Source organism: Sarcophilus harrisii, chromosome 2, assembly GCF_902635505.1.
Source record: "Sarcophilus harrisii chromosome 2, mSarHar1.11, whole genome shotgun sequence".
NCBI classification, from domain to species: domain Eukaryota; kingdom Metazoa; phylum Chordata; class Mammalia; order Dasyuromorphia; family Dasyuridae; genus Sarcophilus; species Sarcophilus harrisii.
In genome coordinates this window covers 435,333,451-435,358,303 of record NC_045427.1, presented here as the reverse complement: position 1 = coordinate 435,358,303, position 24,853 = coordinate 435,333,451, and the positions used below count along the sequence as shown (strand labels likewise).

Sequence of the window (24,853 nt, the reverse complement as noted above, 5' to 3'; positions counted from 1 at the left end):
TGATTCCCTACTGCCTTTTCTCCCAGAGACTCTTTTCCAGACTCCTAACATTTCCATGGCCATCACTGCCTAATTTCTTTTAAAGCAGAGGTTTCTAGGGAACACAAGCAGTGTGGTAGCATAGGAAAAGCACTAGACTCGAAGTCAGGGTGCCTATGCTTTTGTCTCAGATTCGCCACTTATTATTCTATGTGACTTATCCTCTCTGGGTTTCAGTCCTCTGTAAAATGGGACCCCAGTATGAATTACGTGATCTCCGAGTCTCTTCCAGTTCTAGCATTCTCTTTTCTAAGATCTCTACTAGCTCTGACACTTGTATTTGAAATCCTTCTAATCTGACATTTATTAATAATAATGACAAAAAACAAGAACAACACAATATTAATGAAACGTTAGTCCCAAGGCAGCTATAGAAAAATGAATACTTCTCCATCAAAAAAAGGAAGAAAACTGACATAGTAGCAGAAATACTTGGACTTAGAGTTGGGAAGACCCAGGGTCAAATCCTGCTTTAGAGACTTATTTGTTGTGTGATCTTGGTCAAGTCAATTAACTACTCTGTGCCTCAATTTCCTCATATGAGGGAGTTTATCTCAATGACCTCTAAGGTCCCTTTCAGACCTAAATCTTTGATCCTGTGTTCTCAGAACATCTGACAAATTGATGAACAACTTAGATAATACTTCTAAAACTAATAGACAACTCACCAAGTAAGGTAAGGTGAGCAATCAGTGCGAACTATTGTATTTGTTGAATGGAACCTGAAATGATCTACCTCTGGATGAAGCATACTAAGTGACCAACATCCAAGAGTGAAATCAAAAGCCCTCTTTGAGCAGCATCTACCATGAATGGACAAAGAGGCATTGAATGAATGGCTGAGTAATGCAGACTTGTTTATAGAAAGGAAGGAGTTTGTGATAGTGATTAAGCATCAGATCATTGCCATCAGAGATTACATTATCATTAAGGAGCCCAGATTTATTTATTGACACAGATTGTGCAAGGAAAGAAAAAACTGTGCAACTTGTCACTGCAGGATACAAAAATAAATAATATCTACCGAGTAATTAGAAAGACCCATTCAGAAGGGAGCCAGCAGAAGCTTTTTATCTTTCATAAACTACCAAATATGTAAATCCCTATGCTACAAATGACGACCTGAAAATAGCTTGAAAATTCAACAAAGAAACTGGATTGGAAATGAACATATAAATTGTTGCTGGTAATTGCCTGAACTTAATGTTAATCTGTAAAAATTTAAGATTTTTTAAAATTGATGTCAGCATGTTGAATACTCATTATCTCGAAACTACAAGGAATGAAAAACATTCAAGTTAGAGAACTAAGGGAAGAAATCAAAATTATGTAAAAGTTGGATAAGAAAACACACATCATCTCTGTCATCTAGGTAGCTGGTGATGCAATGGATAGAGATCAGGGCTTAGAATCAGGAAGACCTAAATTCAAATCTGGCCTGAGACATGTACCAGCTGTGTGATCCTGAACAAGTCACTTAATCTTCTTCCACATCAGTTTCATCATCTGTATATAGAGATTGTAATATCATCTACATCCCGGGATTGTTGTGAGGACAAAATTAGATATTATTTTTAAAGCACTTTGCAAATCTTAAAAACCTATGTAAATACTAGTTATTCTGTCATTTGATTTATCTTAAATTTTATGTTTTTCAGTGACCTTACCACAGTGATCTTATACCCTAATACGTTTGATCAATTAAGAAATAATAATTTTATTTACCTGTGAACTAATTTGCAGAATACAAAAGGATAATATCAAGAAACATATTGGGTATCTTGAAAGGTGAGCACTAAATGATAATAATAAGAATAAAAAGGAAGAGAAGGAAAAAGGAAGAAGAAAAGGGGGAATAGAAGAAATTATATAGCTTTATAAGGCTTGTTAAATTTATATTACCTCACTGATCCTCACAAAAACCCTGTAATGAAGGTATTACAGTTATTATTGTCCCCATTTCACTGAGATTCAGAAATACTAAATAACTTATCTGGAGGCAACATGACATAATAAATAAGATGCTGAAATTGAAGTCAAGAATACTTTGGGTTCAACTTCCAAATCCCACCTCAGATACTATCTAGATCATCTTGAGCAAGTCATTTAGGCTCCATATATTTCAGTTTCCTGAAATATCCTGAATATCTTGAAATACCCAGTTTAGTTAGACTAAAAGATCTCTATAGTCTTTTTCAGCTCTGAATTTATGATCACATGACTTATCCCGCTCATACAGTTAGTAAAATATCCAAGGTGGACTTGGACCCAGGGGTCCTGCCTTTCTGTGTATTATGATCCCATTTGCCTCTGAGGTCCTTCTAAGTTCCTTTTAGCCGTGACATATTATGTTCTCTTCGTCAAACATTTGTTAATTCATCTGTCGACAAATAGTCCAAGGTCCTTTCTAGCTCTGTGACATCCTGTGGTCTGTGTTCTAAAGTCTCTTTTTTAAGTATGAGATTCACATTCTGTGAACTGATAAATCTCTATCATGTTCGGCTGTACCTGAGCTGGGAGATCGGTAGAAGCACTCTGGGTAGAAAGTTCATGCTACAACATTGTTGCCATAGAACCCCAGTGTTGGAAGGACTTTAGAAAATTGGTCCAACATCTTTCTGAGCAGGAATCTCTTCTGCAACATCCTTGACAACCTGCTATCCAGCTTCTTCCTGAAGACTCTCAGTGATGGAAAATTCACTATCTGTTAAAGCATTGCATTCCCTGACCAGCCCGTTTATGGAGGCAGAAGTTCTTTCTATTATATTGAGGTTAAATGTACTTCCCCAACATTGGTCCTGCTTTGCTCCTGTAGAACCAAATCTTACAAATCTAGAAACTCTGAGGTACTTCCCCTCCCAGACTGACTTTTTTTTAATGCAAACTAGGTAATCTTTTGTCTCAATGCTTATCTAGTCCTTACTCACTGAATAGGAATTGCTTCAGACATAGTGAGATTTGAGAAAGACCTTAGTTTAAAAAGGGCAAAGTCACCCACTGAATCTTGGACCTTCTCCAGTCATCTTGACTTTTGTCTTGCCACTGAACTACAGTGACTCTGAAGGAGAGAGTGAGGCTGATGACTTTGTGCAACTCTGACTCACTTAAATCCAATTTACATGCAAGTCAAGACATCAGCCTTGTGATTTTATTGGTCGTTTTTTGAGAACAAAGGATGAACAACAACAGCACAAAAACAGTGTTCACATCTTAGAATCATGCACCCTTAGAGTGGGAGGGAGTCTTAGAGATCATCTAGTTCAACCTCTTATCCCCTCATTTTCCAGAGGAAGACACTAGACTTCAGAGGGGGTAAATAATTTGTCCAAGATCATGCAGTGAATGAGAGACAGAGCCAGGACCAATGGGCTCCCATGCATGCTATTGCTTTTCTCAGAACTTCAGACTTATCCAGTGAGTCATTCTTATAGTTGGGACAAGGCTGCCTGTAGGGCATCAGTTGACCAAGACACTCATTCTATCTAAATCTCCCTTCACCCTGAAATCATGAGTTCATGGCCCTTTCTCTTTCCACTGACCAGGCAGTCATGCCCAGCCCATCTCTCCACTTCCTCCCCTTGCAGAGGAATGCTAAAGGAGGGACGTCAGATGACCATCCTAGTAACATCTGGACCACTCTGACCATCCTTTGCCCTCTGTGTTTCTTGAAGAATTAATCCAAAGGAAAACCAAGAGGCCCAGAAATGGCCTTCAGGCTCTTGATTTGTCCAAAAAAAGACTTGGATTAGGAAGCAGGAGACCTGGCTCTGAGTCCTAGCTCAATTGTTAACTCATGGCATGACAAGCTATTTCTCCTCTCTATCTTAGTTTCCTTCCATAGAAAAATAGAAATAGTTGCATCTTCTGCCTTACAAGGCTATCAGGAGGAATGTACTATTTAAGGTGAAAAGTGCTATGGAAATGGAAGAGAGATGTGGGTTAGAATCCTAGCCCTGCCTCTGGGTTATCACAGGGATTAGTTTCTTTCTCTCTAGGAATCTATGCGTCATCCTCTACAAAATGAAGGTGATGCATGCATTAGACAATTTCTAACATTCCTTCCAGCTCTGGAGTTCCAAAACTAAGTCTTGTTAGGATTTCCCAATTCATTAGTCTCTTCATTTTGATTTCATAGAAAGAAATGGGCTTCTTTCTCTACCTTCCCTAGACAACTTCCAGACTTACTCTTGGGTCCCCCATTCATAGTCAGATGTCAAGAGAAAGGGGAACAAGAAGAAGAGGAAGAGAAGGAAGAGAAGAAGGAGGAGGAGGAGGAAGAGGAGAAGAAGGAGAAGAAGAAAAAGGAGGAGGAAGAAGAGAAGAAAAGAAAAGAAGAAGAAGAAGAAGGAAAGGAAAGAAGGAAGGAAGGAAGAAAAGGAGAAGGAAGAGGAGGAGAAAAAAAGAAAAGAGGAAAGAAGAAAAAGAGGAAAGAAGACGTCTTTAGTTGATGAAAATAATTTAGTATGATGAAATAAAAGCACAACATAAGGGATGGTTAAAGGGAAGTTATGGGGGCATTAGAGCCTTCCAAGTATTCCAGAAATCATATTCTTCTCTGGTAAGTCTGGTTCGTGTCCAGTTATACGGGAGGTGGCTCCATAGGAGTCTCTTCACAGAGGTCAATCGATATTATCCCAATGGGTCCTAACTCTCAACAAAAAGAAACTTAAGTGATATGGACACACGACAGAGGTGTGAGAACTAGAGATAATTCCCACCTTGGCTGATCTTGAGTCAACAATTGGAAAACCACTGGATTTGAATTTAAGAAGTTAGAATCCTGCCTCAACCATTAACTAGCTGGCAAGTCACTTAATCTGTCACAGTCTTAGCTACTTACTTAGGTTGTAAAATGAGGAAGTTGTACTTAATGAACTTTAATGTTTTTTCCATATCTAAAGCTGATCTTGTGGACACTCATTAGAGACCTATGTGACAAGCATTGTATGACATGTTGGAAATACAAAAAACAAATATGAGATAATGCTTAACCTCAGGAAGCTTTCATTCTACTTCTCTGTTATAACTGGATGGATGATCTCTGAGATCCTTTGTATCTCCAACCTTCTTTGTTTAATATTAGTAGTTGCTTTCCAGCTCTGATTGTTAATTAATATTATAACTCTGTTTCATTTCAAAAACATCAAGTCCCTAGGTTTAAAGCATAACTAATTCCCTCTCTTCTAGAATTCCCTGTGCAGTGTGTGTATGGGAGAACATCAGTTGCTCTAATGCAAGGTGGATATGTGATGATGGTAATAATAATAATAGTCAACATGTTTGTAGCTTTAAGGTTTGCAGGGAATTTTGTGTATATAGTGAACTGCTACTTAGGCAAAGAATCTTGATTTTCAAGGGTCTAAGCACCAAATTAAAGACTCCCCTAACCTATTTTCCAAAGAAATGTATCATGTACCCGAAGCATGAAAAGGTCCATTTTTCCAAGAAGCTATCCCCACTGATCCTGGGCTATCATCAGTCATCTTCACCTTTGTCTTGCCAATGGATTCCAGTAACTCTGGAGAATAGAAGGAAGCTCTTCACTTTGTGCAGCTGTGCCTCACTTAAATCCAAATTCACTTGTAAGTCAAACCATCACCCTTGTGATACCATTTTTGAGAATGAAGGTTGAACAAGAATTAGGAGCCATAGGAGGAAGTTGCAGAGACCAACCTCAGCTAAATACACAGAAAAATTTTCTAACAACTAGACCTGTCCCTAAAAGGCAGCTTACCCACTGGAGAGATAGTGAGCTTCCTCCTCCATTAAGACTAAAGGTCTTAATGAAAATTGAATCAGTGTTTATAAGTAATTTTATACAGAGAATTTCTGTTAAAGTATAATTAGATTAGGTATTTTTTATGTTGTCCAGCTCTGAGAATCTGTGAATAATAATGATAGCGTTAACAATGGCAATAATCACAACTAGCTTCTATATAGGTTTGCAGAACATTTTATCTGCTTTATCTCATTTGTTCTCACTTTGTAAGGTAGCTCATTATTATTATCTCCATCAAACAGATGAGAAAATTGAGACTAAGTGACTTGAATAGAATCACACAGCAATCCTAAGGCAGGATTCAAACTCACTTGTTTCTACCTACAATGCCATTGTGCTTATCCACCTTGACACCTAAATCAGCTAGGGTCAGCAGGCAAATGAGGGCCTGATGAGGTTCTAAAGAAGGCCACACAAACAAAGCTTAGGCAAAGCCTTTGGCCAAACCAGAAGCAAGATGGTTGCTGGGAAGGCTAATTGATAAGGAAGAAGCAACAAGGACCTGGCATCTCCTAGAGCCCCAGGACAGCCATGGGGCCACAGATATGTCTAGGAGAAGCCTTGAATTAAGCATAGCACCCCTTCCTAACTCCCTGAGAGGCCACTCTAGGTCCAGCCCTCTGGGAATCCTGCAGGATAGACACTCCATGACACCATGTACCAGTATGAGCCCCACCAAAGACTCAGGGCAGAATCTCATCAAGCCATTTCTTGCCCCCCCCCCCCCACACCCTTCCTCCTACGACCTTCACTTTTGCTCATGTTGGAAAGATAGGTAGAGATTGGCCTAAAAGGGGCTAAAACTTAAACTTGGATATTAATTAGGGCTGTCTTTGTGGAAGATCAGCCTTGTTACCAACTGACTGGTTAGCTCGGTTCTCATTTTTTTTTTTAAAGGAGACTGGACACTGGTCATTTCCAGTTTTACAGTTCTTTCAGTTTGATATTTAAAGCTTTTCACACATGGTCCCTTCCTATCTTTCCAATCTTTTTACTCTTTAATATAGTTTCACAAGGGCTTGTTTCTAGTTCTAGCACTTGTCACTGTATCTCCCAGCTCCATTCCTTTTCATTGACTGTCCAATAGATCTGTAATGTTCTCCCTTCTCACCTCACTACCTTCCTTCAAGATCCAGCTCAAAATCCCATCTTTTGCAGGTTTTTCCTGTTCTCATTATCTCCTGATCAATCCCTCCCTGAGGGTTTCCCCCTGGAATTTTCTTTTCTTTCTTTCCTTTCCTTTCCTTTCCTTTCCTTTGCTCTTTCTTTCTTTCTCTCTCCCTTCCTTCCTTTTCTTTCCTTTTCCTTTCTCTTTCTCTTTCTTTCTTTTTTTCTTTCTTTCCTTTTTTCCTTTTTTCTTTTCTTTTTTTCCCTTTATTTTCTTTCCTTTCTTTCCTTTTCTTTCTTTCTTTTCTTTTCTTTCTTTTTTTCTTTCTTTCTTTCTTTCTTTCTTTCTTTCTTTCTTTCTTTCTTTCTTTTCTTTCTTTCTTTCTTTCTTTCTTTCTTTCTTTCTTTCTTTCTTTCTTTCTTTCTTTTCTTTCTTTCTTTCTTTCTTTCTTTCTTTCTTTTCTTCTTTTCCTTCTTTCCATGTTTTCTCCCTGTTAGAATGGGAGCTCCTTAAGAGCAGGGACCACACTATTATCATTCAGTCTTAGACACTTTGCTGTTACTGTTCCATCATTTCAATTGTGTCTGATTCCTTATGAACCCATTTAGGGTTTTCTTGGCAAAGACAATGGAGTGGTTAGCCATTTCTCCTTCAGCTCATTTTACAGATGAACAACTGAGGCAATATAGTAAAATGACTTAGTCAGTGTCAGACAGCTCAGAAGTGTTTGAGACTTCCTGATTCCAACACTATAATAAGTACCATTAATATAAAACCAAGCTTTAATACAGGGAAGCTCTTAATAAATGCTTTTTCACTAACTGATTTCACAGAATCTTAAGAGTTGGAAACGTCTTCTACTTGGAAACTACTTCTACTGAGGGTTTGGACCCTTTGGGATAATGTTGACCAGCTTTAATACAGAAAGTTGTGTGGGCCCACTTCCTAGGCCTAAACAAGGATTCCTCTCAAGAATACAATGAAAAAGTGGTCATTCAGTCTTTGCTTGAATCAATCATCAAGGAACATTTATTAGGTTCTATATATGCGAGGCACTGTGTTAAGTGGTAAAGACCTCCCAAGAAGAGAAACTCCCCACTTCCCCAGGCAGCTGATTTCATGTAGGGACAATTTAATTATTTGAAAGTTTATCCTAACATCGAGCTGAAATTTGCTGCTTCTTCTGAAGTCTGCTCTCAAGGGACATACAAAATAGATCTAATCCTTTTCCCACATGATAGCCTTTTAAATACCTGAATTGAACTGTGGGGTGGCTTAATAAATGCTTTTATCCTTCCCCTTTTTAATCTATCTTGATATAACATCATCTCAAGGTCTCCTATGATCCTGCTCACCCATCTCTGGGTACTTCCTAGCTGATTTATGGCCTTCTCAGTAGAATAGAATATTCTAGAGATAGTTTGGTTAAAGAGTGCAGTGGAATCATTAGCTACCTTGTCTTAAACTCTATATTATTCCTAATGCAATCTTGGATCACGTTATCACATTGCTAGCTCATATTGAGTTTACAATCCATTAAAAACTCCTAATCTTTATAGACAAACTACTGCCCACCTATTCCTCTCCCCCTTATTGTCACGTCATCATCCTTTTCATCTTCCTTGTCTTCTTCCTCCTTCTTCTTTGACTTCTGGTATTAAATTTTTAACTCAATATAAGATTACATTTATTGCTGTTAAATACCATCTCATTAGATTCAACCCAAAGTTTTAACCTAGTGAGAGTATTTGCGATCCTGAATGTGTCATCTAATGTGTTAGGTACCCTTTCTAGCTTTGTGTCATCTGCATTATTTGACTGCATTCTCAAAATAGGATTCATGAGTTTTCATCTTTCTAGGTGTGTACAAATTAAAAGTAGAGTAGAGAAGACTGGGAGTTTATGTCTTAAGGAGAATAACTTGAGAATAGCCAGCTGAAGCCCAGCTAAACCAGACACAGAATAAAGTCAGGGCCTAGGAGAAGGAGGCTAATTTTTTAATGGAGCCTCTTTTTTAAAAACAATTTTTGACCTTATTGAAACAAAATAGCAAACAAATGCTATAATTGTCTTCATGAAGTAATATTATTCACAACTCAGATCAATTTCTTTTTAAAATAAAATTGTATTTTTGCATGTAAGTTGCATGTAAAAACTTTTTTTTTTAACATTTCTAGTTATGGAGTTTCTTTTTTTGTTGCTGTTGTTTTCGAGTTCCAAATTCTACTTCTGCATCTTTCCTCTCTTCTCTCTCCCTGAGATTGTAACCAATCTAACACATATTATATTTGCAATCATGTAAACCATTTCCATATTAATTATTTTATAACAGGAAAGAGAGAGAGAGAGAGAGAGAGAGAGAGAGAGAGAGAGAGAGAGAGAGAGAGATAGGGAGAAAGGGAGGGAGGGAGGGAGAAGGAAGGAAGGAAGGAGGGAGGAAGGAGAGAGGAAAAAAAGAAGAAAATACAGCTCATGTCTGCATTCAGATGTCATCAATTCTTTCTCTGGAGGCTAATAGCATTTTTTCATCATGTGTCATTTGGAATTAGCTTGGACCATCATATTGCTGAGAAAAGCTAAGTCTGTCGAAGTTGATCATTCCACAATGTTGCTGTTACTGTATATAATGTTCTCCTGGTTTTGCTCACTTCCCTCTGTATGAGTTCATATAAGATTTTCAGATCACTTTAAATTCTGAAGGAAAGATATTGAGACAGCATGAGGGACCTAGTTAGCTGGTAAGGGTAAGGATAAAAGGGCCTCAGAAAAAAAAAAAAGATGGGTTACTTCTTATTTTAATATGTAAGTTACTCTCTTATTTTACCTTTCACCTCAGAACAGCTCTACATAATATACTTTTAAATATTTTTATTTAAATTTTTTAATTATCAAAAAACATTTTTATATCTTACCTCTCCCCACAGAAGAAAAGAAAAAGAAAATCCTGGTAACAAGTATTCATAGTTTAACAAAACAAATTCCCGAATTTGTCATGTCCCAGAAAACATGTTTGTTGCATTCAATATCCTCTCTGTCAGGAAGTGAGCAACATTCTTCTTCACTTGTCCTCTGTAATGTTGATCAGAGTTCTTAATTTTTCAGAGTTGTTTCTCTTTATCAATTGTGCAATTAATTCTTCTCACTTCACTCTACATCAATATTCATAAAAGTCTTCCAGGTTCCTTTGAAACCATCTCTTTCACAAGAGTATTCCATCACAATCATAGACCATCTTTTGTTGGGCCATCCCAATGGATGAGCACCCCTTTTATTTATTTGTCACCTGAAAAAGAACTGCATTAAATCTTTCTGTACATATGAGCTTTTCCCCTCTTTCTTTAATTTCTTAGGAGTTTAAATCTAAAAGTGATATTGCTGGGTCAAAGAATGTGCACAGTTCAATTGTTTAGGGGACATAGTTTTAAAATCCCTGAGACTAATTCATAACTCTACCAACAGGATATTAATGTAATATAATATGTAACGTAATAATCATTTCCCCAGAGCTCCTTCAGCATGTCATTTTCCTTTTTTTGTTATCTTTGCCAACCTAATGGGTGTGAGGGAAAACATCATAGTTGCTTCAATTTGCATTTTTATGTTATTAAGAGTTATGAAAGATGCTAAGGTGTTAACAGAAAACAGCTGTCTTAATTTCAACAAGTGTTTATTAGGTGTTTACTGTGTATGGCACATTTTGTGAAATGCCAGAAAAGATAGAACTACAACTAAGACTCCATTCTTTCTGTGAGCTCACAATCTAAGGGGTATAGTGGAAAGACCACCAGATTGACCTCACTTTGATTAGAAAGTCTGGATTTCATCCTGGCTCTGATATCAATTATATAACATTGTGTTGTTCACTTGTTTCAATCATGTCTGACCCTTTGAAACCTCATTTGGGATTTTCTTTGCAAAGATACTGGAGCAGTTGACCATTTCCTTCTCCAGCTCATTTTATAAATGAGGAAACTGAGGCAAACAGCTTAAGTGACTTGCCCAGAATCATATAACTAGTGTTTAAGATCAGATTTGAACACAGGAAGATGAATCTTTCTGACTTTGGACCTGGCACTCTATCCATTATGCCATCTAGCCTTAGAGAAGGTATGTAGTTTCTCAGAACCTCAGTTACCTACCTATGAAATGAGAATTTCCAACTTGCTACTAACCCTAAGAGTATTATAGGAACCTGAGTATAATGGGAATGGTGATAATCCCAAGGAGGTAGCCTTGAAACTGAGCCTTTGGGAATTGGAAGAATGTCAACAGATGGGAAGGGGATAGAACAAGTTGAGAATTAGGAATGATGTGTGCAGAGACACAAAGGTACGGGCTATGTCCATAGATAGTATGAATGGTGAATCGTCCAGATTAGGGCATCAATCCTTCTCTCTGGGCTCTGGCTTCAGTCTAAGGATGTAGTATTACCAACACTTCTTTTCCCCATGGCCCTAGGTTCTGAGAAGAATGCCTGTTTCCTCCAACCCCCCCCCCAATAAGAGTCAATTTGCCATCTGGCCTCCCGCACCTGACACCATATGTCTCTTTGGACTTTACCTCCTCAATTCTTCCTGTCCCCTCCCTATTCCTATTTCCTGGGATGGATAAACTTGCTTTGAGATCTAGACCTAGAAAGACATCTCTGTGACTCATCCCATGTTTGAAGTTTGAAGAGTGATTCAGGGCCACCCCAGAGAGAGAACATGATGGAGACCATTCCTGAACAAGACCTTCAATCTGGAGCCCATTGGATTTTTTAAGAACTAAAATGGATCAAAAAGACCTTCAAATGTAATCCCTTCATTTTAGAAAGAAAAAAACTGGGGATTACATAGGAAAAGTAATTTGATCAAGTTTATACATGTAGTTAACAGAGCCAAGACCTGAACTTAGGGCCTCTGACTCCAAATTCCATGATCTTTCTACTATGCAAGAATTATCTTCAGGGATAGGTAGGTAGAGCAATGGATAGAGAACCAGCCCTGAAGTCAGGAAGACCTGAATTTAAATTGGGCCTCAGACACTTAACACTTCCTAGCTGTGTGACCCTGGGAAAGTCACTTAACCCCAATTGCCTCAGGGGAAAAAATTATCTTCAAGTGGCTGAGATCTCAATTTCTCTCATCTTTAAAAAAAAAAGAGAGAGAGAGAGAATCCTCAAATAAAAAAAGAGAATATTCCCAGAAACAAGAATATGTGTGGTCATAGGAGATGGGGCCTTCGACTAGAAGAAAAGAGGCCTGGTTTTTAGTCTCACATCCATCCCCAACTCACCATGTAACCTTGTAATCTTATTTCTCTGTTACTCAGTTACCTTCTCTGTACAGTGAGAATCACAAAGCCTGTCTTGTTTTCCAAACAGGACCATCACATGCCTCAAATTAGACTCAAAATTACAAAGCACTATACAAAATAGAGAGACAACAACAAATCAGAAAGATCTGAATTCAAATCCAGCCTCAAACACTTACTAGCTGTGTGACCCTGAACAAATCATTTAAGCTCTGTTTGTAGAAAGAAATGGCAAAACGCTTAAGTTATCTTTGCCAAGAAAAATTTCATGGGCACTATTGGCATGCTATGGTTCGTGGAGCCCACTATGATACACAGGATCACAAAGAGTGGATACAACTGACTGAATAACAACATACAAATATAAAGTAATTTATATACATTACTATATGTGGTATAACACATCTAGTATACATGTAACATATATATATATATATATATATATATATATATATATACAAGTACTATATAGAAATTAAGTAACATAAAAATGTAAGTGATTATTATTTCCTGAATAATAAAAAAACTTAATACTTTTATTCAATTATAAAACTGTTATTTTGTTCACATGTTGCCAGGGGACTAAATGTAAAAAACAGATAGAAGAATAACAATTATATCCCAAGACTTATAAATGGTTTGAACTCTATCAAAAGATGAGAATGAGACAATAATGAAGATGAAATAATCAACAATATATCTACAAAAGTGTCAAACAAATGATTAGATTATGAAGATTTATGTACAGAAGTAGAGGAGATTATTGGTACCAATTCAGTAATTGATAAAAAATGCTAACCATTTAGCATGGTTAAATGCTAACCAGGAAGACCTCAAATGGGATGTCAGATACTTTATGTGTGATAGTGGGCAAGTAATTTAAGCTATGTTTGTCTCATCTATGTCTAAGCTATGTCTCCTCATCTGTAAAAATCAGGATTATAATAGACCTTACTTCCCTGAGTTGTTGTAGGAATCAAATAAGATAGTTGTAGAGTACCTATCACAGTGAGTGATACTAGTAGGCACTAAATAAAATCTTGCTATTCTTATTATTGTCATTGTCACCAGAAATTACAGAAGACTATCCTTTCAGATCCAGGACTTAGTGGTCATTGCAAATTACATAAGAAAACGGTAGAAACCATGCAACATGTCATTGCAAGCTGCTAAAATTTAGCACTTTCTGAATACCTAGCAAGCCAATCTTTTGGCTAAAATTATGCAGCAGACGCACAATATCTTTTGCAAAATATTAGGCTATAAATGCCCATATTATAAATATAGATTTCAAAATAATCTTGAGAATTCCACAAATAAACTATATTGAAGTCTGATGACTTTTACAGACAAGATTGTTACCCACAGTCACGCTGACATAACACTGATCTTAAACATTTAATAATGTTTTAATTGATGTTGCTGTATAAAATATTTATAATCTCCAAGCTATGCAGAATTGAAACTTTCAAAATACGAAGACTAATTGAAGAAATCAAAATCACACAGAAACAGGATTAGGTGCATATTATCCGTCTCCTCCTCTCTGTTATGGGGGAGTTGTACCAGGGATGTTTTCTCTAAGTGTACAAAAAAACCAACACTTTTATTCAACTACAAAAAGTAATCATTTTATTGCCAGAAAATATTAAATGTAAAAGATCTAGGACTGTTTTGATCTGAACTCTATTAAAAAAAGATCAGAAAAATGAAATTATTATTATTAACAACAACAATAATAAATTCATGACAAAAAGAAAATATTATGATGATTAAGAGTTAATGTAGAACATAGAATAACAGAGTGGAAAGGGACCTTAGAGAACATCCACATACTCCATTTACAGATAGGGAAATTGAGGCCCAAGGAGAGGAAGTGATTGTCCAAAATCACCCAGAAAGTCTTTCTCCCATCCCCAGCTGGTGCTACAATGAGGAATCAAAAAAGAATGTTTATTTTTATTGTAGCTTTTTTTTTTTATTAAGACACAGCTGGTAAAGCCTTTGGGATGCAAAGGTTGCAAGCATTAAACCAATGTGTAATTGAGTCCAGAGCAATCTAATGGGTCCAAGGTGGATTGTTAATGAGAGGGAAAAGCAAAGTCTTGAGAGAAAAGAAGAAGGACCGAGGCTCCCAGACACAGAATGTCTCCCTTCCAGACTGTGAATGTTACCCCAAGACTCTGGAGAAGAATGGACTAGAGGGTTGATAAGAGATGGGTCACTGAACTACTGTTTCTGCCCCCAAATAACTCCTTGCCAACCACCTCCCCTAAGATGCTTATTTCTTTTTTTATGTGATCTCACACACATTCCTTCACATGATCATTCTTCCCCCGTTCTTGTCCCCCACAGAGCCTGGATGAGCTCAACCACCCGGGGATTCTCCCCCCACCCTAACTCCTCAACTACCTCTCATCCCAACCATGTGGAGGGGGAAGGATATGGAGGAAGAATCTGACCTTGTGCATCAGCTTTACATGCTACCCTTAGGATATGATTTGAGGGGACCCCAACTAGGGGTCCTTCCTAAAAAGTCAATCCAACTGCCTTTTGTTCCCCAATTGCTCCATTTCATTCTACTAGATATCTGGTAGGATCACAAATGTGGTGAAAGAACCCTCAGCAGAGATTCAGGAAGGCTGAGTTTGAGTGCTGCCTCTGCCATTAATCTGATGCGTGAGTCATTGACTCTTGCAGTACCTCAGTTTCAGCCTCTGTAAATTGAAAAAATTGGGCTAAGATGTTTATAAGTTCCCTTCATGTTCTAACAATCTTAATTCTTAAGTTCTTTCTACAGTTTGTGTTCTACGTTTTTCCCCGTGACGTTCTTTGTGCTTTTTGGTTCAAGGTCCCTTCCAATTTAAATAATTTTGTATTTTAAGGTTATTCTCATCTTGAATATTTGCCTGCATTTTAGGTTCCCTGTCTTTTCAAATTCTGACTTTCTTTCCTGTAAAAGTTCTTTCTATTATATTACTTTCTATATTCAAGTGACCCTTCCAGTTCCCTAAAAATAAGGTTCCTTTTATTTCTCAAAGTCACAGCCTGCTTAGGATTATTAGTCACTTTTTGCATGTAACTGAATTCGGTTCTTCCTGCTAAATTGTAAATGGGCTCCTGGAGGTTGGGTTCATCCTTATTTTTTTTTTAGCCCAAAGCAAAGGACTCAACTCTCTGGAGACATGCAGTAAAGAAAGTAGTGATCTGATTGAAAGGTCTTTGTTGTTGGTAGTGAATTTTTCTCCTCAGATCAGCCTTTAAATGTCTGCATCCCATGAAAAGTTCCCTTGGATGAAATGAGGACCTAACTTTGACTATATGATCCTTTGTAATCATTTAACCTCTGTTTGCTACAGTTTCCTAATCAGTAAAGTGGTGATAATAACAGCACCTAACCTTCCAAGGTTTGTGTGAGAATAAAACAAGATAATATTTGTAAATAACTCTAAGTTTTATAAATAAATAAAATATATCTCTATATAAATGCTAGCTCTAATTCATATCAGATAGACTTTGAATAAAACAATCCCAACCACTTAGTTCCCTCTCTGGGGACACAGTCACCCACTGGCATGGAGGTGCAAAAGGCATTCAGTATCACCATGCCAAAAGACCCCTCCTTAGCAGTACAAAATATTTCCCCCCAAAAACCTTGACATTGGATTATTCAATACTAGGGTTGAAAGAGACCTTAGGAAGAAGAATACATAATATTAGTCTTGGAAGACTATTGGTCAGTGATTAAAGGTGATTCAATCCAACCTCCTCATTTTAAAGACAAAGATATTAGCTCCTTCTGAGAGAAAAAGGGAGTTCAGAATTACACAGGAAGTCAGGGGCAGAGCCAAGAACAAATTCTAAGTCTCCGAAACCTCTCTCTGGCTGAATCCCTCTGTCCCACACTCCTAATTCCCCCTCTTCTGTGAGTCGCTTTCTCCCTGGCCTGCAGGTCTGCAGTTCTATTTCTGTTCTCCCTCCCTTAACTCCTTCTGCTTCCTTCTCTCTCTAGCCATTGGGATCATTTTTGGCTCCTTCTTCCTCTTTTTCTGAGATTCCTCTTCCTCCTGTGCTCCCTGGGATTCTTCAGATTCCATTTAACCTAAGATGTTGAATCTTATCTTTGACACCCTCTCATCTCTTTTTAAACCATTATTCCCAACTCATCTCATTAGAGACTATCTTAGGGGACTCTGGGAGTCCTCTGCCCAAAGTTTGTTGATAGATTGAAAAAAAAAAAAAGCTCTTGGGTTTATATCAGCTATCTCTCCAATGGAGCTATTAAAAATAGATGGTATTTTGCTCCCAGGACCATTTGTGCTTTCTAAACAGTCTTGAAGACCCAAAAGCAATGATTCTCAAACTTTTGTTTTCAGTATCTTTAGCCTATTAAAAATTATTGAGGCTCTTTCCAAAGCGTTTTTGTTTATCTGGATTATATTTATAGACATTTACCATATTGGAAATAAAAACTATTTTTGAATTTGTAGACCCTCTAAAAGGATTTCAGAGATCCCCAGGATTCTCTAGACCATACTTTGAGAACCACTGCCCAAAAGGATGAAACACTGATGATAGAATTTCAAATAATGGGACATTTAGTTGGGGAGATATTTGGAGACAGGGACTCCCTCTTTGTTATTCCTTTTTTAATCATGACTACTATTACTCCTTATTTATATATTATTTTTTTAGTTATATTTAGATTAGCTATCTTATTTGATCCTTGCCATGAGATTGGCGGGGCAGGGATTTTCTCCTTATTTTATAAAGGAAAAACCAGAGATTCAGAGAAAAAAGTAACTAAACCAAATCCTCACAACTAATAAGTGACATATTTAGGGCTTTCATCCAAGATTGTTACTTCCAGGTTTTGTTTTTACCAGATGATGCAGCATGGTGGCAAAGTGTTCTATTTGCTTCTGGCATCACTTAAAGAGCTGGGCATGGGATGGAAGAAGGAGGTCTTCCTCTTTCCTTGACCTTATTTCTGTTTGATTTTTTTTCTTTTTGCAAGGCAATTGTGGTTAATGACTTATTCAGGGTCACACAGCTAGCAAGTGTTAAATTTCTGAATCCAGATTTGAACTCGGGTCCTCCTGACTTTAAGGCCAGTGATCTATCTGCTGCTAGATGGTGAGGTAATATTTGTATATAAATGGTTGCTAAATGGTGCAGCCTGGTCAATCCTATTTTTTACGAACAGAAACTGATAGACAGGCAATGTTCTGGTCACCAATGTGCAAACCTGGGAGCAGGATTACCCAATAGGCCTTCAATGCTGGTACCAGGGTTCTAGAGTTGAAACCTACTCTCCTTAGTTACAAGAGGCTTCCACAAAGTGATTATATTGCCAAGGTAATAACAGAGATGGAAACCATTTATATAACATCTACTATATTTCAGGCAGGCAGCTAGGTGATAATGTAGAAAGAGGATTGGGTTGTGTCAAGAATACTCACATTCCTGAGTTTACTAGCTGTATGACCCTGGTCAAGTCATTTAATCTTGTTTGCCTCAATTTCCTCATCTGTAAAATGATCTGGAGAAGGAAATGACAAATCAATCCAGTATCTTTGCCAAGAAAACCTCAAGGGGTCATGAAGAGTTGGACACATCTGAAAAGTGATTAAATAACAAAAATAAGCCCGGCAATATGCTAAGCATTTTTTACAAATATTACTATTTACAAATATAATATTTTCAAATATTATAAATATTTACAAATATTACCTCATTTCATCCTTACAACAACTCCGTGAGGTAGGTGCTATTTTATCCCCATTTTATAGCTAAAGAAACTGAGGTAGACAGCAGTTAAATGATTTTCCTGTTTATAAAAAGCCCAGCTTATGAAGAACTGGTGTTCTGGAGGTTTGGAAGAGTTCCCATTGCCGTGTGAGACATCTTTCCAACATAGTATTATTGCTCTGAAAAATTCAGAGGCAAATGGGAACAACATTTGTTTTTAGTGATTATGTCTTTTTAATCCTTTAATATAAGTAAAGTTATTTTTATTGCCCCACCCAAATTTACCCAAGGTTACATAGCTTGAAAGTGTGTGAGGTTGAATTTGAACTCAGGTTTTCCTGATTCTAGCCCCAGCACTCTATCCATTGTACCACCCTGCTGCCTCCAGGAAAATTGTTAAGGGCTTTGACAGCTTCAGAAAGAAATAGCCACTAAATGTCTGTGCTACCAGCTCTTCCTCTGCATGTTCTGATCATCAACCAAGTTCAAACTCAGTAGCAGATAATGTCATCCACCAACCTCAGGAGCCAGGTAGTCTATTTAGTTAATGCCATCTGGGGTTAACTGGCTCTTAACAAAGAGTTAAAATTCACCTCACATATCCCAGTCCTGGAACACAGCATTTACCTTAAGTATTGAGACGCTGATACTCTCACTTGGTATCTAGGTAACACTCTCTGTGCTAGTGTGTGTAGATCAGGAAAGACAAGAGAGACCAAATGGAAGAAATGTCTCTGTGTGGGACTGACCCCTGAACCTTGTATGCACATGGCTGTCCCAAGGAACAATTTCCTTGATACACCAATGCTTTATATTAAGCAAATATGATTTGAACAAAGCTCTTAGGCTACAGCAGGTAAGAGCCCTGGCTTCCTGCTAGTATGAAATTCAATTCCCCTGGGAGATATACTCCACTTTCCCTAGGGCCATTTAGAAAATTCATTGTACTCTCCTGGGAACTGGAATCACAAAAAAGGTAAATCTCTTTGGAGGCCTAGACAGAGAATTGGTCTAGATCTCTAGCTATTGCCCTATTGGTCACTATTCTTTCAGAGGACACATGCTGTAGAAACTGGCCAAAGAACTAGGATATTGGACTCATAAACCTAGAATTAGAAGGGTTTTCAGAGGACAAATCATCCAACCCCTTCATTTTACAGAGGGGGAAAATGAGGTCAACAGGGATGTTAAGCAAGATATCTAAAATCACACAAGCAGTAAGCATCAGAAATGGGATTTGAATCCAGGTCTTTTGTTTCTAGAGCCCCAAATCCAAAAAATTTAGGTTCTAAAGTGCTGCTATAAAATTCTATGAGTTTATATGAGTCTAAGTTTCTAAGATTCATGATCCAGTACCCTTGGGGACATAACCGGCCATATCCCGAGAACTCTTTAAATTGTATTAAGACAAGAGGGTCAAATCAGTATTTTTCCTGTCAAAAGATGGTATTGATTGAGAGACAGCAGAAGTTAGGGAAGTGAAGTGAGTATCACAGATTAAGGGAAAGAGTTTCATGGGACCACAATCACATCTGTAGCTCTCAGAACACTCCGGGAGGTTGCAATCAAAGTTACAAGGCTGTTATTAAAAGCACACCTCACCAATGAGGAGCTGTCTGTGTGGGAGAACTTTCCAGCCTACATGAGAATAAAAACCATATTCTCTTGGCTTTTGAAAAAATGATACAGAGACAAGAGCCATCATTACTCAGAGTCTACCCAGTCCAGGGGAGCTGGACAGGGGATAAGGGAAATAAATGTATGAAGGAAGAAAGATTTCCTGACAAATTTTTTGAGTCTGTGATTTAAAAAAAAGCAATATCATAAGCAATATTGTGCCCTTGAAAACATAAAGTGATACTACAATGTAGAAACATATAAAGGCAATCCAACCAACAAGAGTTCATTGAATGGCCTGTCAGAGCAGTTAGGAATCTCAGGATATAAAACACAGAATGAGAGATCTGGGAGGGATATTAAAACATAAAATATTAGAGTTGGAAAGGCCTTGAAACATCAGAATGTTTGAAAAGAAAGGGATCTTAAAATGCCAGATCTGGAAGAAACATTAACATATAAAATATTAGAAGTAGAAGGAACCTCAGACAACATCTACTTCTACCTTTTCATTGAACAGATTTAGACATTAACTGAGTCTTCACATTGCCTGCTACATAACAGGCGCTTTAATAAATGCTTAACAACTAGAGAGATGAAATGATCTCAATATGATACAAAGTTTTAGACAGAGAAATAAATCTATATTAGGAAATGAGTTTTTCATCTATTATATACCAGACACTATGCTTAAGTTCTTTCATCTTCATATCAGGTCAGATACTCCAACACCGTGGATCCCACATAATGGCAATATGTCATTCACGGAACATCATAAGGTTTCTTTTCAAAAATAATTTGTCCTTCTCCTAAAGCTAAGGCTTGGTCATATCAGAGCCCCAGCATCAGGGTGTGGCTATTGCTGGTGCTTATAGGTCACTGTCTTGGTGAGACAAGGAAAAACATCCTGTCCCATTGATGTGGCTATGTTTCTTTTCCTCCATTCCAATATAGTTGTTCTCTCTATATATTTTGATAAAAGATGCTTATGTAATTCTGTATCCTTGCATGGCAGGGGAAGAAGAGAGGACATGGCTTTTACTGGGCACATATGTTGCTATTGAGTCTGGACATCTCTGATTCTCTTTTCTCTCACCCACCCCTTGGTTCTCACTACAGTGGGGGTTGGGCTGAAGGAGAATTGCACCGGCTGTTTGATCTGCTCAGAGGAGAATGGATGTTCCACCTGCCAGCCACGACTTTTTCTCCATATCCGCCGAGATGGCATCCGCCAATACGGGAAGTGCGTACACGACTGTCCCCACGGCTACTTTGGTGTACGTGGCCACGAGATCAACAGATGCAAAAGTATGTGGGGCTTGTGGCCAAGACCATCTACTCTGTATCATCCTCCTTTTTCCCAGCCTAGGTCCCCAGAAGGATTCTTTTTCTCCTCTCCTTGGTCCTTCCTGACATGATTCTGTTTACAAGAGTTACCTGGGAATCCAAAGATGGGTATTTGAATCCAAGCTCATTTTGTCCTGAACTCAAATGAGAGCATTATCTTTGCTTCAAACCGCAGCTCATGGGGAATGGAGGGGTCAGTGTAACACTGTAACACTAACACTGTAACTGTAATGGAGGTGTCAGTGTAGCACACAGGAAAAAGCTACAGGCTGGGTTTTCAAGTCCAAATTCATCTCCCACCCACAATGTGATTTGGGGGAAATCCTTTCCTTTCTATTGGACTGAGGTTCTCCTAGGATATGAGACAGTTAGATTAGAGGATTCCTAAGGCTCCTTTCAGCTCGATAATTTTTGACTAGAAGTAATAATGAAGTGCAGTAGAAAGGACTTGTGGTCAGGAAGACTTGAATTCAAATCCTGTCTCATTCAGACACTTCGGAATTATACAACCCTGGCCAAATTATAGGATCATAGATTTAGAGTCTTGCAGAGATGCCATTGAGTACCATGCCCTAACTTTGAAGTACGGTCCAAGATCATAGAACTAGTTACTTAATCTGACAGCCTTGGTTCCTCAGCTAGAAAATAGAGATAATAAGGACCTGTACATCACAGAATTGTTGTGACACTCAAAAAAGATAACATAGGTGAGGAACTTTGCAAACCTTATAGTGTTATATGAAAGTTAAATTATTATTATTCTTTGATTTATGATAAGGATCATTTAGGACCAATCCTATTGTGTTTTGCCCACTTTTTCAAAGATCCCTGATGAATATTATGTCCCTCCTCTCCTCCTGCTGGCTACTGGATCAGGGGGAGGGAGCATTTACACTGTTCCTCATTGCAGAAATTATTGCTGTATTGCAGAATGTGGGTCCACCTGTGAAAGCTGTTTCAGTCAAGACTTCTGCATTCGGTGCAAAAAGAGATTTTTTTTGCACAAGGGGAAGTGTGCTCCCACCTGCCCAGCAGGCACCATTGCCCACCAGAACACATGGGAATGTCAAGGTAAGCAAAAAGCCAATAAGATTTCTGTCTCCCCCTCCTCCTCTCCAAGTCTATTTTTGCAGGATGACATGAGACCGAGACTCAGTCCTACTATCTAAATCTCAGACAAATCACTTTTTTTCTGACCCTGTTTCCTTCTCTATGAATAAGGGGAAAATCATATTTGTATTCTCTTCTTTCCAGGACTGTTGTGACAATCCAGTGGAAAAATGAAAAGAAAACTGTTTTGAACCTAAAGAATAATTATTGATTCTTATGAATAGAAATTATAATTATTATGGTTATTAATAATGGTTATGAATTTTCTATTGGAGGAGCTAGGAGATAGTTTGCCCTAGAGAAGAGAACACTAAGGGAACATGATAACTGACTTCAAATATTTCAATGTTAGGCAGAAGCAGAAGAAATGGGTAGAAGTTAAGGAAATAAATTTAAGCCTAACATCAGGAAAAGCATTATAGCTGCCCCAAAGTACAATGAATTTCCTGGAGAGGTGATGGACTTTCTCTCCTTAACAGGAAAAACTTGGTAAATGACCCTTTGTGTATGTGTTAATGGTAATTCCTTTCATGTATGGGCTGGATTACATAACTATTGAAATCCCTTCCACGTATCAAATTCTGGGATAAGTGATGGGAGAATATTATCCACCACTCAACATAGTCTAATAGAAAAAGCATCAGATTCAAAGTTGAGAGGGACAGAGACTGGACTTGTAATTTCATTGGTATAGAGAATTTCCAGATGAGGAAATTCTACTACTCCTCTTCTAATACAAGTTGATAAATTCTCTAAATTTGGCATCTTAGAGAAGATATAATCCCAGAGCACTGAAAGATTAAGTGCTTTCCCTTATGACATACAATCATGTGTCAGAGGTGAGATCTGAATAATAGTTAACATTTATATAGTACATTTTAGCATTGTACTAAACAAAACTTTACAATTATTTCATTTGATCCTTACAACAACTCTGGAAGGTAGGTGCTATTATTAACCCCCATTTTACAGATGAGAAAACGGAGGTAATCAGAGATTAAGTGATTTGCCCAGCATCATACAGCTGGACTGTGCTGAAACTGGATTTGAACTCAGATCCTCCTGACTCCAAGTCCAGCACTACAAAGCTTCCTGACTTTCAACTTTATCCTCCATCTACTAAACTAATCCAATTCTGAGATTTACTAGTTGTATATCTCAAGTCACTTAACTTCTCTTAGCTTCAATTTTCCCCTCTGTAAAATGGGTACAATAATATACAGCCCATCTCACAGAACTATTACAAAAAACACTTTGGAAAGGCACAACAGTCCAGATTTTAGAGTTAGCCTGATTTTGAATTCTGAATCTATGACTTATTGCCTTGTGTGACTTTAAATAATTCATTTAATATCTGTTGAGCTCATTTATAAAATCAGAGGACTGTGACAGTTAAATGGTGCAATGGGTAGAGTTGGGAGGACTTTAATTTAAATCCAGCCTCATATATTTAACATTTGTGTTAAATGTGTGTCCAGGTGTGACCCTGGACAAGTCACTTAACTTTAATTACCTCACAAAACAAAGCAAAACAAAATCAAAGGACTAGACTAATTAACCTCTAAAGTATATTCTGGTTCTTAAATCTTTGATTGTAAGTCTTTCTTTGGAAGTGTGAATTATCAGTCACTTTTATTACTCTCTTCCTCTCCTCTGCTTCTTCTTTCCTTCTATTCCCTTATCCCACCTTATGTAGAGGAATGTGAATTTGGACCCTGGAGCATCTGGAGTCCCTGCAGCCAGGATGGGAAAACCTGTGGGTCAGCCTGGGGGCTGGAGACCCGGGTACGTGAGGTCAGCCGAGGCAGTCGAGAGGAAGGTACAACAGCCTGCCAAGCCCTATCTGAGTCAAGAAACTGTCCCATCAGGAGGCACTGCCCCGGAGGTGAGGACCTAAGGGGACCCCTAGCAAGCTAGGCTGCTGGAGGCTGAGTGAGCCTTACAATCATAAACAATTAGGAGAGACTTTAGATCGTCAGAGTTGAAAAGGAGCCTGCATCTTATCTGCTTCTCAAGTTATAGATAAGGAATCTGAGGGAAAAGAAATTATTTACCTAAGGTCATAAAACCAGTAATGGCATAGCAAGGACCAGAATCCAGCTCTCCTGACTCCTAGCACTAGGAGGTGTCCCTAATACAATTCAAAGCTCCTTTCTTTTCACAGAATCATAATTGGGCCATGTGAGCCCCACTTTAGCCTCAGGTAATTATCTGTGTGAATGGTCTGCAGGAACCTTGGTTTTTTATCTTGGGTCAGGAAGTGGGAGTGAGTGACATGAAGGAAAAGCCTGACCTAATTATGAGTAAGAGGAAGCCAGGAAAAGTGGATCACACTCTTGTACCTGGTTGGCTCAGTTGTGATAGTTCCAATAAATGCCCTCTTTTACTGGCAAGAGGAAAAACTGCAAGAGTTTTAGCTGGAACCACGTTAAAAATGGTTAATGTCCTTGATAAAAGCACTTAAAAGACTTAGGAAATGGGCTATAGGAATCTCCTAAAAAAAAATGCCATTCCTTTTAAACTTACCCCTGAGCAAGAAAGAGATGACCAGTTTTATGGTGACTGAAAGACTCTAGAAGGAAGGAAACAAGCATTTTTGGTTTTTTGTTTGTTTTGGTGAGGTAATTGGGGTTAAGTGACTAATCCAAGATCACAGAGCTAGGAAATGTTAAGTGTCTAAGGTAGGATTTGAATTCATGCCCCCTGACTCCAGGGTCAACACTCTTATCCACAGCACCATCTATCTGCCCCAAGAAATAAGCATTTATTAAGTGTACCTATAATGTGCCAAATCCTGTGCTAAGTGA

General features: G+C 38.1%; 1 protein-coding gene across 1 annotated transcript in view; it reads left to right on the top strand.

Annotated features, from left to right (window-relative positions):
- Positions 1-23,963, top strand: part of RSPO4 (R-spondin 4) — a 30,268-nt gene extending 6,305 nt beyond the window's left edge. The window contains exons 2-4 of the mRNA XM_031949321.1: positions 20,709-20,897; positions 21,867-22,007; positions 23,743-23,963. Coding sequence (XP_031805181.1) covers positions 20,709-20,897; positions 21,867-22,007; positions 23,743-23,963 — 551 coding nt within the window. The remainder of the gene's footprint in view (positions 1-20,708; positions 20,898-21,866; positions 22,008-23,742) is intronic.
- The last annotated feature ends 890 nt before the right edge of the window (positions 23,964-24,853 follow it).